The sequence below is a fragment of the Crocuta crocuta genome, unplaced genomic scaffold (assembly GCF_008692635.1).
Source record: "Crocuta crocuta isolate KB4526 unplaced genomic scaffold, BGI_CrCroc_1.0 scaffold64, whole genome shotgun sequence".
Taxonomy (NCBI): Eukaryota; Metazoa; Chordata; class Mammalia; order Carnivora; family Hyaenidae; genus Crocuta; species Crocuta crocuta.
Window position 1 is genome coordinate 11,308,707 of NW_027530640.1, and position 12,209 is coordinate 11,320,915.

At 47.9% G+C, this 12,209-nt stretch overlaps 1 protein-coding gene across 5 annotated transcripts in view; it reads right to left on the reverse strand.

Annotated features, from left to right (window-relative positions):
• Positions 1-10,174: 10,174 nt before the first annotated feature.
• The window catches only part of SIL1 (SIL1 nucleotide exchange factor), a 215,257-nt gene continuing 213,222 nt past the window's right edge, over positions 10,175-12,209 (reverse strand). For all 5 annotated transcript variants that reach the window (XM_077768738.1, XM_077768734.1, XM_077768735.1 and 2 more), the window contains one exon: positions 10,175-10,695. In XM_077768738.1, coding sequence (XP_077624864.1) covers positions 10,339-10,695 — 357 coding nt within the window. In that variant the 3' untranslated portion in view covers positions 10,175-10,338. The remainder of the gene's footprint in view (positions 10,696-12,209) is intronic.

A 12,209-nucleotide genomic window follows, 5' to 3' on the forward strand; every position in this document is an offset into this window, starting at 1 on the left:
GGCCCATCCTAACAACCTGTAAGGGTTGGTGCTCTTACCGCCCCTCCAACTTTACAGCTGAAGAGACTGGGTCACAGAGGTGTGAGGCCCATCCTCCAAGTCCACAAGAGTCTGCCCCCTAGCTTCAAGATCCGATTCCCCTAAGCCTCAGACGACTATCCCTTCTGGGCTACAGAAGATAGGGCAGATGGGACGCCTGGGTGGCTCAGTCGGTTGAGTGTCCAACTTCGGCTCAGGTCATGATCTCACAGTTCGTGGGTTCGAGCCCTGCACTGGGCTCGGTGCTGACAGCTCAGAGCCTGGAGCCTGGCTTTGGATTCTGTGTCTCCCTCTTTCTCTGACCCGCCCCTGCTCACTCTCTCTTTCTCTCTCGAAAACAAAACATAAAAAAAAAAAGGGCAAGGGTATGACCCCCCAGCTTTCCTCCCAAGAGGCTGCTTCAAGCCCTGACTCACTGCAGCCCCCACATCCCTGTACCTAGCCCTCGGGGCTCTTGGGGGCCCCTGGCCGACTGAAAGTTTATGCCCAACTCTCCCTTCCAGTTCCTGCCTCCCAGGATTTCCTTCCTCAACTATCTTCCTCATCGGCAGACAAAATCTGATGGTTCCCACAGTTATTATATACAAGGACAGGGGCACCTGAGTGACTCAGTCAATTAAGCATCCAACTTCAGCTCAGATCATAATCTCATTGCTCCTGAGGTCAACTCCCTTGTTGGGCTCTGTGCTGACAGCTTGAAGCCTGGAGCCTCCTTCAGATTCTTTATCTGTCTCTCTCTGACTCCCCTGCTTGAGTTCTGCCTCCCTCTCTAATATAAAATTAAAGAAATTTTTTAATATATTAAAAAATACTTAAAAAAAAAAAAAAAAGCCAGGAAAATACAAAAAGCTTCCCTTGAGTCCTGTCTCCTGCCCCCATGCACACAACTTCAGGACCACTCCCTGCCCTTCTCCCCAGCGCACACCATCCTGGCTGGCCTCCTCTTTAGTAGCACGTGGTGCTGGGGGATGCTCCATCCCTCTGTATCCCACACTCGTGCCCCATCCCTGGCCCAGATCTCCTCTCCCAGCTCCTCCTCTTGACCGCTAATGTTGAGGCAACCAGGCCTCAAACCTTGGTCCTCTTGTCCTCCCTGTCTATGATGAGCCCTAGGCCATGGGATGCTGGGAAATGCTTAACCACCAGCTTTCCAGGACAGGGAAGGCAGGGGCTGCATACCTACATTTATTATAGGTTTTACTCCTACAAATATGCAATACTCTTTACTATAAATTCATATGGTCAATTTCATTCTCACGAAAGGCTTCCACTGATATTTGCCGAATATCAGTGAAAAGTCGCATCCATACCCAACCTATGGCTGCCACAGACAAATAAGTCTAGTTCTGCCATAAAGTTGGTTGCTATTCTGTTTTCCTTAAGGAGCAAGATGAAAGTGAATCAACAACATGTGTTGGAATCACACTTGTTTATGACTGACTTCTCCACTCAGATAATAGCTGTCATATACTGTAAGACAACATCATCAATTTTTTGTGCTATCTATAGATGACCCACTTTCAGGTTTAATAGACAGTATTAACATTTTCTCAATCACTTAAGTCTAGACCATCAACAGTATAATAAGTCAAGTCTGGATTTGTAGCATTTCCTAAATTCCACAATGTAAACACTCCTACATGAGATTTCAGTCACCAGTGTGATGTCCTGAAAGCAGAGTTGGGAAGAGAAGCGCCGGAGGGCACCGTTATGTAGTATTTCCACCACCTGGACAAGACAGACAGATGTGAGTACAGTTGACTCGTGAATGCCCCCACCCGTGTGATCAAATATCTCTGAGTAACCCTTGACTCCTCCCAAAATTAACTACTAATAGCCTACTGTTGACTGGAAGCCTTATCCATACCATAAACAGTTGATAAACATATTTTCTGTATTATATGTATCATATATTACAATAAACTAAAGAAAACATTATACAAAGCTTCAAACACATGTACAGTGCTGTACTGTATTTCTAAAGAAAAAATCCGCACATAAACAGACCTGCTCAGTTCAAACCCACGTTGTTCAAGGGTCAGCTGTAATCTTAAGAGCACAGATATTAACAGTCAAATGTCAAGTAAGTAGTAAGTTTTGAATGTTTACTGCTTAAAGTTTTTAATTTTAAATTCACATACAGTAAAACTCATTTCTGATGTACAATTCTATGGATTTGGACAAATTCGTAGAGTTTCAGAACCACCGTAGTCAAGGTACAGAAGAGTTCCACCCCTCTGCAGAGTCCCCGAGCTACCCCAATGTAGTAGAAACGCCCTCCCCCCACCAAAGTCCTAGCAAAACACTTTCCTTGGAGTTTTGTCTTTTCTAGAATGTCATATTAATGGAATCGTACAGCATGTAGCCTTTTGAGTCTGGCTTCTTTCACTCAGCATCAGGCGTTTCCGATGCATGTCAATCATCAGCTCATGGCTTTTCATAGCAGAGCATGGCCACAAGGCCCAGTTTGTTTATCCGGTCCCCAGACGAGGGACATTTGAATTGTTTCTAGGTTTGTTTTTAACAAATAAAGGTGATATAAGCATTTGTGTACAAGCGTTTGTGTGAACGTAGATGTTTATTTTGGACAAATACCTAGGAGTGAGATTGGTATGTTACATGGTATAGTATATATAAGAAACTACCAAACTACATATTTGCTACATCATTTTGCATTCCCAGGGGGAATGTGTGAGTTCCAATCACACTATGTCCTCACCAGAACGTGGTTTTGTCAAGTTTTTTATTTAGGTTTTAATTTTCATTTTAAGCCATTTTCATAGATAATGTCATACTATCTTTGGCTTTAATTTGCATTCCCTCACAACTAACGGTGGTGAGTACCTCTTGACATGCTTATCTGTCACTTGTGTGTCTTCTTTGGAGAAATGTCTTTTCAAATCTCTTTGTCCCCCCCCCTTTTTTTTTTTTTTTTTTACTAGATTGACTTTATTGATGAGTTTTGAGGATTATATGTTCTGGATATGAGGCCTTTTCAGGTATGCAATTTGCACTTATTTTTTCCCCGTTTGTGGCTTGTTTTTTTATTTTCCTCATTTCCTTCACAGAAGAGGCTTTTAATTTCGATGTAATCCCATGTATCCTTTTTTCACTTTCTGAATTGTGCGTTTGGGGTTGTATTTAAGAAGTCTTAGTCTCACTCAAGGTCACAAAGATTCCTTTCCTGTTTTCTTCTGAAAGTTCTTAATTTTCCATTTGGGTCTATGACTGGAGTGAACTTTTGAGTGAAATAAGACAGGTAGAGGTCAAGGCTCATGTTAAAAAACACCACCGTGTGGTTGTCTCAGCACTGTTTATGGATAAGACAAACGTTTCTCCACTGAAATGCCTTTGCACCTTTGTCAAAAATCCAGGAACTATACTGGTGTGGGTGTATTTCTCTTTACTGTGATTCATGGGTCTGTTCTTGATTACGGGTGTGTTCTTGACCACAGCTTTGTGGTCAGACTCACACCAGGCAGTGTGAGTCCTGCAACTTTTTTTCCTTTTCAAGACTGTTTTAGCTATTCCTATTCCTTTGCATTTCCATGTAAATTTTCAAATCCCACTCAAGATCTTAAAAATTCCTGCTGGGATTGAATTGAATCCATAGATCGTATCAGGGGAGGCGGGGGGAGGAAAGTCTTCCAACACAGGAATCCATTTACAGTTGAGGCTTGAACAACATGGGTTTGAACTGCACATGTCCACTTCTAGGTGGATTTTTTCAATAAATACGAAGAGCACTGAAAATGTATTTTCTTTTCCTTAGGTTTTTTCTTAATATTTTCTTTTCTCTCATTTGTATGTTGTATGTATCGTAATATATAATACATACAGCATACAAAATATGTGTAAATTGATTGTCTACATTCTTGGTTAGGCTTCTGGCTGTTAGTAGTTAAGTTTATGAGAAGTGAAATGTGATACACAGATTTTTGATTGCACAGGGGGTCAGCACACCAACCTCCACAGTGTTTAAGGGTCAAATGTATTTAGATCTTATTTATTTCATTAGTGTTTTAGTTTTCTGCATAAAAATCCTGGACACATATTGCCAGATTTATGCATACTTGTTTCAGTGCTATTGTATTTTCTTAAAAATTTTTTGAGAAGAGAGTGCACGCATGTGAGAATCTTTTTTTCTTTAAAAAAATTTTTTTAGAGAGAAACCACAACAGAGAGGGGGCAGAGGGAGAGAGAATCCTAAGCAGGCTCCATGCTCAGCACAGATTCGTACACAAGGCTTAGTCCCACAACCCTGAGATCACAACATTAGGAGTTAATTAGGAGTTAATTAGGAGTTAATTAGGAGTTAATTAGGAGCCAAAATTAGGAGTTAGAGGATCAACCGACTGAGACACCCAGGCGCCCCTTGGTGCTATTGTAAATGGTACTGGTTTTAAAATCTTGCTTCCAATTGTTCATTGCTAGTATACAGAAACATAATTTTTTGCATGTTACCTTAGATCTTGTGTTCTTGCTAAACTCACTATCAGTTCTATGAGATTTCTTGTACATCGCATGGGATTTTCTACATCGCCTGTCATCGTAAATGGAGGCGGTTTTATTTCTTCTTTTTCATTCTGTATGTCTTTTCATTTTCTTGCCTTAATGCAGTGTCCACGACTTCTGGTACAATATTGAAAAGAAGAGAGAAAGAGAGCAGAGGGCACTGGCATTCTTGCCTTAATTTGCAATCTGAGGAAAAAACAATCAGTCTTTGATCGTGATGTCTGAAATTTGTTGTAAGGTTTTATGTGACTTCCCTTTGTCAGATTGGCAAAGCTTCCCTTCCATCCCTAATTTGCTGAGAGTTTTTATTATGAACAGATACTGAATTTTGTCCAATGTTTTTTCTGCATCTACTGAGATGAACTTGAGGCTTTTTCTTCTTTAGTCTGTTAACATGAGGAGTTGTAGTGAACTAGCCTTGTATTCCCAGGATGAACCCCTGCTATATATTCAATTTGCTAATATCCTCTTGAAGAGTTCTGCACTGAGGATTTTGGTAGGGACCTTAGGAAAATCACAAGTCCTTACCTCTGTCTTCAAGATCTCCCCTCTCCAGTGCCCCCTGACCTTATCAGATACAAAGAATACTGGTCTCCTGAGGTGTTTCTTATCCTATCCTCATCCAGTATTGGAATCAATTCCTGCAGGCCTCATGAATTGAGTTTAGGAGTGGATTCTTCTATTTTCAGGAACAGACTGTAGAATTATTATTTGATAGAATTTGCCAGTGAAATTATCTGAGTCTGGAGATTTCTTTGTGGGAAGGTTTTAAACCATGAATTCAAGTTAACAGATATAAGACTAAATGATTATCTGTTTTTTTCTTGATTGAGTTTTGGTAATTCATGTTTGTGGGAGAAAGAATAATGGCTCTCCCAAGATTTTCTCATCCTACTCCTTGGAATCTATGAATACATTATATGGCAAAGGGGAATTAAGGTTGCTAATCAACTGATTTTAAACAGGGAGAGGATCCTGCATTATCCAGGTGGGCCCAGTATGATCACAGGGGCCTCAAGTGGGAAAGGAAGGCAGAAAAGTCAGTAAGACTGGTGTCACATGAGAGGCTGACTGGCTTTGCTAGTTCTGAAGCTGGAGGACGGGGCCAGAAGCCACGGAAGAAGGCAGCCTCCAGGAGGTGGAAAAGGCAAGGAAATGGATCCTACCCAGTGCCTACCAGAAGGAATGCAGGCCTGCTGATTCTGGGGTTTGCCCCGTGAGAACGGGATCTGATTTCTCACCTACAGAACCATGGTAGAGCATATTTGGATTGTTTCAAGGTATGAAGCTCATGGTAATCTGTTAGAGAAGCAAAAGAAAATTAATGCAAAGAAAGATAGTATTTTCAAGAAGTAGTCCATCACTAAGTTGTCAAATTCATGGATCTAGTGTTGACTATAGTGTTCACTCATTATCCTTTTAATACTTGTAGGGTCTATGAGATGGGTAATTTGTGTCTTCTTTTTTCAAAGAACTGCCTTTCATTTCCTTGATTTTCTCTAGGTTTTCTGTCTTCATTTTTATTGGTTTCTGCCCTTATCTTTATTATTGCCTTTTCTTCCGCTTTAAGTTTAAAAGTAGCTCTTCTGCTCTTCCTTTGCTGGTTTTCAAAAATTACCTTTGCTTTTATAATATGTCATTTAACTTTAAGTTTATATAATTTGATTTCTGACAGTGGCTGTGTTGAACGAGCAGCTCAAGACGTCTCTGACGCCCGCACGGTGTGCACTGCTGCAAGCTCCATCCTCACGGGCCAGCTCTCACCCAGGCTGCAGACCAGATGCAAGTCAGCACCCCTGGCTTCCACGTCCAGCACATCCAGCATGGATACAGCCCAAGCAACATCCGCCACCAGATCCCGGTGTCCCCCACAGACAGCGCCCCCCGAGTGAGGCTTCACCCCTGACCCCTCTCCTCTCAGCCACAGGCAGGCAGGCTGCACGTCCTCTCTCTCAGCTCTACCTTTAAAACACATCTGGGTCTGAGCGCTTGGCACCACCTTGTCTCCATCACCCTGGTTCAAACTGCATCAACTCCCATCGGGCTCTGCACCAGACCCCCAAAGGGCCAAGTGCTGTCCATTCTCACACACAAGAGGGATCCCATTAAAGTGGTAGTCCCATCAGGTCTCTCCTGGGCCCACAGCTTTCTGGCGGCCCCACTGCCAAGAAAAACACCAAAACTCCTGGCCACAGCTAGCAGGGTCTGCCCTCCGAGCTGCCTTCTCACCACACTGACTCTGGCTCTCCCTCTAACACCCTGCCGCGTTCCTGCTTCTGCTCTCTCTCCCGTCTGCAAAGCACTGCCTTGGACGCCCCACCGCTCACTGCTCTGCCTCCTTCTGTTCATGCTGCATGTCCTCGGGCCTTCCCTGACAGCCCCTGACACTCTATCCCCTTGCACTTTATTCTTCTTAGCACACACTGCCCGGCATCATATTACACACGTGTCACGGTCTGCCCACCACCTCATGCCCTATCCTGGTAGATGCAATAGTCCTAAGTCAGAATGAAAGAGTCAACAAATGAGGCGGCGGCAGCTAGGAGAAGGCCACAACCCATCCCTTGTTTCCCCCTCGATCTTAACAACACTGATGAGGCACTGGATAAGGTGTATATGTGGCTCTTCTTGGCCTCTCCCCCACATCATTTCTTCCAGCTCTACTGAACATGTGGGTTCCTCAAATGGAGCTCTCTGTCTCAGTACAGATCTTCTAGCTTCTTGGGCTGGAAACCCTTTCCCCACCTCAGCTGGCTTGTTTTCCAAGTCCTTCAAGTCTCAGCTTGGCTATCACTGGCTCTGGGAGGCCTCCCCTGACCCACTGAACTAGGTTGGGGGCCTTCTCAGCTCCAAATGACCGAGACCTTCCCTATCAGAGTACGTGTCACACTGCGACTGCCTCCCCCACCAGACTGTGAGCTCTCTGACAGCAGAACCCTGGGGCCTAACAAGCACTAAGGGCTTAACTAACACCGTTTGAATCAAACAATGAATGAACAATTGAATTAATAAAAACCAAGTCTTGCTGAAGACGGAGGAGGGGGTGGACCGAGGACCAGCACTCCACTCCCCATCCCTGGCATCCTCCCACAGACAGCCTGATTCAGCCATGATGAAGAGCACGTAATCAATAATAACCCAGGGCCTAGGGTGTGTCAGCCAGTCAGAGCTCTCCATCCTACCCTTGCCATAAGGCCCCAGCGCAAGACAGGAGTGGGAGAAGAGGAGAGTAGCCTCCAGGCCCTGGTGGGAAGAGGTCACATTACCCCGAGTTCTGGCGCTTACAGTGCCCATTACCACTTCCTAACTCTGAGCCCAGGTCATACTTGTTGGCGACAGTTCCCAGGATGGCACCCAAAGGGAGGGCAGAGGAAGGCTCCTTCTAGATCTGCAGACAATAGTCAATGACAAGTTGGGTGCTGTAACCAGAACCCACGGCCAAGCAGCCAGGGCCCAGTCACAGTGCTGCCTCTGTTCTGGAGGGTCTGCGTCAGAAACCAGTAAGACAAGAGTGCAGACCAAACTTCACCTTCCTGAGGTCTAGTCTGTGTGGATGTGGAGTGGAGAACAGGGTGGTAGCAATCGAATCATCCGGCCTGTGGACTCAGCAATGTGGCCATGGTATGGCTGGCCTCACCACAGCCCCCAGATGCCCCTTCTTGAGTCCCAGGGACCTCCACACTGCCGAAGAGCTCATGGCCTAAAGTTTCTTTTCAGCTTTATAGTTATGCTATTTTGTGCAGGACATGAAGGATGAAGAGATACGGGGGTCCTTAATTAAGCCCCTAATATTGTTATTCCTTCCATGGGTACCCCTTCCCATATTTCAGATCAGACCCAGGTTACGGAGGACTCAAGGGCTCTGGGGAGCCCCAGCTGCTACCAGCCCAGGTCAGCCCAAGGGCTCCCTCCACAGCTAGCACACTCTTGTCAGCCCTCGCTCAAAGGCGTACCTGCTCACACCACCTCAGTGCTCACTTCTGCCAGGATGAGATCCATACCAGACTTTTCCCCAACCCTTAACCCTCCTCATTCCCAGCATGGGCTGGGACAGCCCCATCCTCCCTCTCCCCTTCTCCCCCTCCCCTATCTCAAATCCATCCACAGTCTGCTGACACCATATTTAAAGGAATCCTTGACCTTGGCCTTAGCCAGCCCCTAGCACCACCTTCCTGAACCCTGCCCTGCTCCATCCAGCCTGGTCCTTCCACGAATGCCTGTCAAATTCAACACTATCACCTTCTGAGCCATATATTCAAGCCTTCCACAGTGAAACCAAATCCTAGCTCTGCCATTCCCAAGCTCTGTGACCTCAGGCAGACCATTTAGCCTCTCTGAGGGAGGATCTCCTCATCTGTAAGATGTATTTTGAAGGCGATTTAGAGGTTTTAAAGGCAGTAAGGCAGAAAGTACCCAATACATGGTAGACTTTGTGTCTGATCCCCACTATGCCCGAGCCATGAGGCTTCCTATCCTGGCAAAACAGGCTCCTGTCACTCTCCTGCCCCCGTGGGAGGGTTGTGTGCAGGCGAGAGCTCTCTCCCAAGTTTCCTGTGTGTTGTAGCATGAGAGCAGGACAGGGTGTGAGGCTAAGCAATGGGACTGCAGAGAAGGAAGCTACCTACTATTCCATGTTTCTCAGGGCCTCAGTTTCCCCTCAGCTCAGTGAAGCTGCAATTTCTATAGGCAAGGCCAGGATGGGGAGGTTTCTTCATGGAGGCCAGAAGGGGCTGCCTGAGCAGCAGGAGAGAGCCTGTGATGCATTGGGAAAGGCTGAAAAACAAACGCACCAGAATCCAAATCAGGAAAGCCCAGGGCTGAGGTTGCCATGGCAACCTGCAGCAGGCTCCCAGCCTGGCACTCAGCCTCTGTGAGGTGGGGGCCGGGACTTGCCAGGCTCGGCTGCCCCCACCTCCGAGGCCTCCTCCGCAGAGTACCTCGGCTGACACGGAGGAGGGGCTGGGGCACAGAGCCACACCTCTGCCCTATCAGGTGGGTCACACTTCTAGCTTTAGTGACATCACTCCTCTCCGAGAGTAAGGCCTACACACCCAAGGGCTTCCTGATGGCCACAAGCCACCTCGAGTGCTTTCACCACCCAGATCCCAGCACCGATTGCTCCGGCCTAGCCCACAAGATGCCTGGGATGACACACACTCCAGCTTCCACCACTGCCAGTGGCCTCAAAGGCAGTACCTGGGAACAGGGTACAGGGTCGGTGAGATGATCTCCAGACCTTCCCTCAGAGCTGTGTGAGGGAAAGAACGACCTTGGATGCCAGATGCTGGTGAATGCTTTATGCATGTTATCTCTCACTTAATGGCACTCCCCTGTGACAGTTGAGGAAACAGGCTCAGGGGAAGGTAAATGACTTCCCAAGGTCACAGAGCTATGGGTTGTTAAAGAGCTAGGTCCCAGGCAGGGTTTTCTAACTCCTGAGACCAGACCCTTCCTATGGGGTCTATTACTGGATGCTGTGGGCTAACCCTCAGCCTGTCATCAGGGGTCCCTGAGGGGGCTGTCACCCAGCAACTTGCCTAACTGCCCTAGGGAGCTCCCAGACAAAGCCCCCCAACCCACAGGACTGTGTCGTCTACAGAGACAAAAAACAGACAATGGCCCTCATGCCTCCATTTAATGGCCAAGCCGGCACTGCCCAGATGATCCCCAGGCCCCAAGTAGGGAAGTCCTCCCTCCTGCCTGGTATCCCTGAAGAGCCCACCCAAGCTGGTGCCCATCAGCCTCACCAGCGCCCCAGTCCAGTCCAGGTGTTAGGGAGGAATCTCATCTCAGCTCCTTCAGCAAGCTGTTGATAGAGCCCAGCAGTTCCCGAAAGTATCCCTCATCCTCGCCATCTTGAAGCTCCAGGGTGGCCAGGGCCTGGTACTCAGCCTGAAGGCTGACCAGTGTCCTGCTGAGCTGGGGGTCCTGACGATAGCGGTCCCGGCAGGTGGCCAGGAGGGCGCCCAGAGTTTGTAGCACCTTTTCACGGGCATCATGTTCAGGGAGGGCCAGGAGGTGGGCAGTGATCTCGCACCAGCCCTGCTCCCGCAGGCCTGGCAGGAGTTGCACCTGGCGATACTGCTGCAGCTTCTCTGGGGACGTCTCCCGGGTCAGCTCAGCCTCCTCCTCTGCAAACATCTGCCATTCGCGTGGCCACACACCAGGGACAGGGTTGGGGAGAGAACACACAGACAACAGTCAGCTCTGCCCTTCAGACAGGAAGGCATGTGGCTGACCATGAGTCCACCCCATCTGCCTCTATCCTTTTGTGCCTCCAAAGCCCAACATGGGAGAAGATCAGCTGGATTCATGACGTCACACGAGCTCCCCCACCCATCTATCCCTATGTCCATCTGTCTGTCCATCATCCATCCATTCATCAAAAACAACTGTGCAACGTGCCAGAGAAACTAAGATGGAGACAGCATCCTAGCCCTCAAGGGCTAGGGCCCTCAGTGTCTAGCAGGAGAATAAAAATTAACTGAGTATTTCCTAAACAGCATGCTAAATTTAGTTCAGCAGTGCAGTGTGGAGGCAGACAGTCCGGGTTCAAATTCCTGCTCCACCACGGACAGCCAAATGGCCTTAGGCTGGTGCTGCATCATCTCTTATGTGAAGATGACACGACCCCCCTCAGGACTGCTGGGGGCGACTCACGGGGGTAGTGAACACACATGCAGCCAGTGTGCAGCACACAGCACACCCAGCAATGTGAACTGTGATATCAAGTAGAACCACACCATCTACACCTGAAGCAGTGTACATACAGTGGTATGTACAGTGCCGTCCTCACCACCACTAGATCCACTCCCTCAAAGAAGTTAGGACGAAGGGCACAGACGATGGCATTTTCCCGAGTCATGAGGCTAAGTGGGAGCTGTCCACATGGATGAGATGGAGGGTCCACACACAGGAAAGTCATAACAACAGGCTTGCTTCAAGAATGGCAGGTTGTTCTGGTCCATGGGGGGTGAGGGTCAGGCTGAGGCCCAGAACACACAATCTCTGGCTGTCCCTCCAAAGACCATGGCCTTTATGCCAAGGGCCTGGGGAGTTGAGAAAAATTTGGGCAGAAAGTCACATGCTTGGCCAAGGGCTGTAAAGTACAGAAACCCAGGCCCACTAGCAGAAAGTGGTGTGAACCAACCTCGCCAAGATGCCAGAGGCTGGAAACCCCTGAAACCTGTGTTTCCAGCTTATTTCAAATGTCAGAGGAAGGCTATGCAGAGGTGGAGGGTCGGCAGGGGGCAGATGTCCCTTCCTGGCTGTACTAAAAGTCCCTGCAAGAAGAAAGAATGAATGTCTGCTCTAAGTCCAGGTGAGAATGAGGCATGCAGGCAACAGAGAAGGCAAGAGGAAAGCCCAGGAGAGACCAGGGGCCACAGTGCACCACCAGATGGGCTTGGGTCCACGGGAGCTGGTGGAGGAAGCAGGGAGGGGCAGGGATCAACATCTTATAACAGAAAAGGATGAGAGGACTTGGTAGTCCTTTCCTAACTGACCCTACCCTCTCGAACATCCCAGTCCTCCCAGCCCTCTGCCTCCGCCCCATGTGCCTTGCTTCTCACTGCAGTTCATCAGTCCAGTGCCTCCTGCTCCCAACCTACTGCCCCCAGCCCTCTGATGGCAGCCTGCTGCCCAGCCCCAAACCC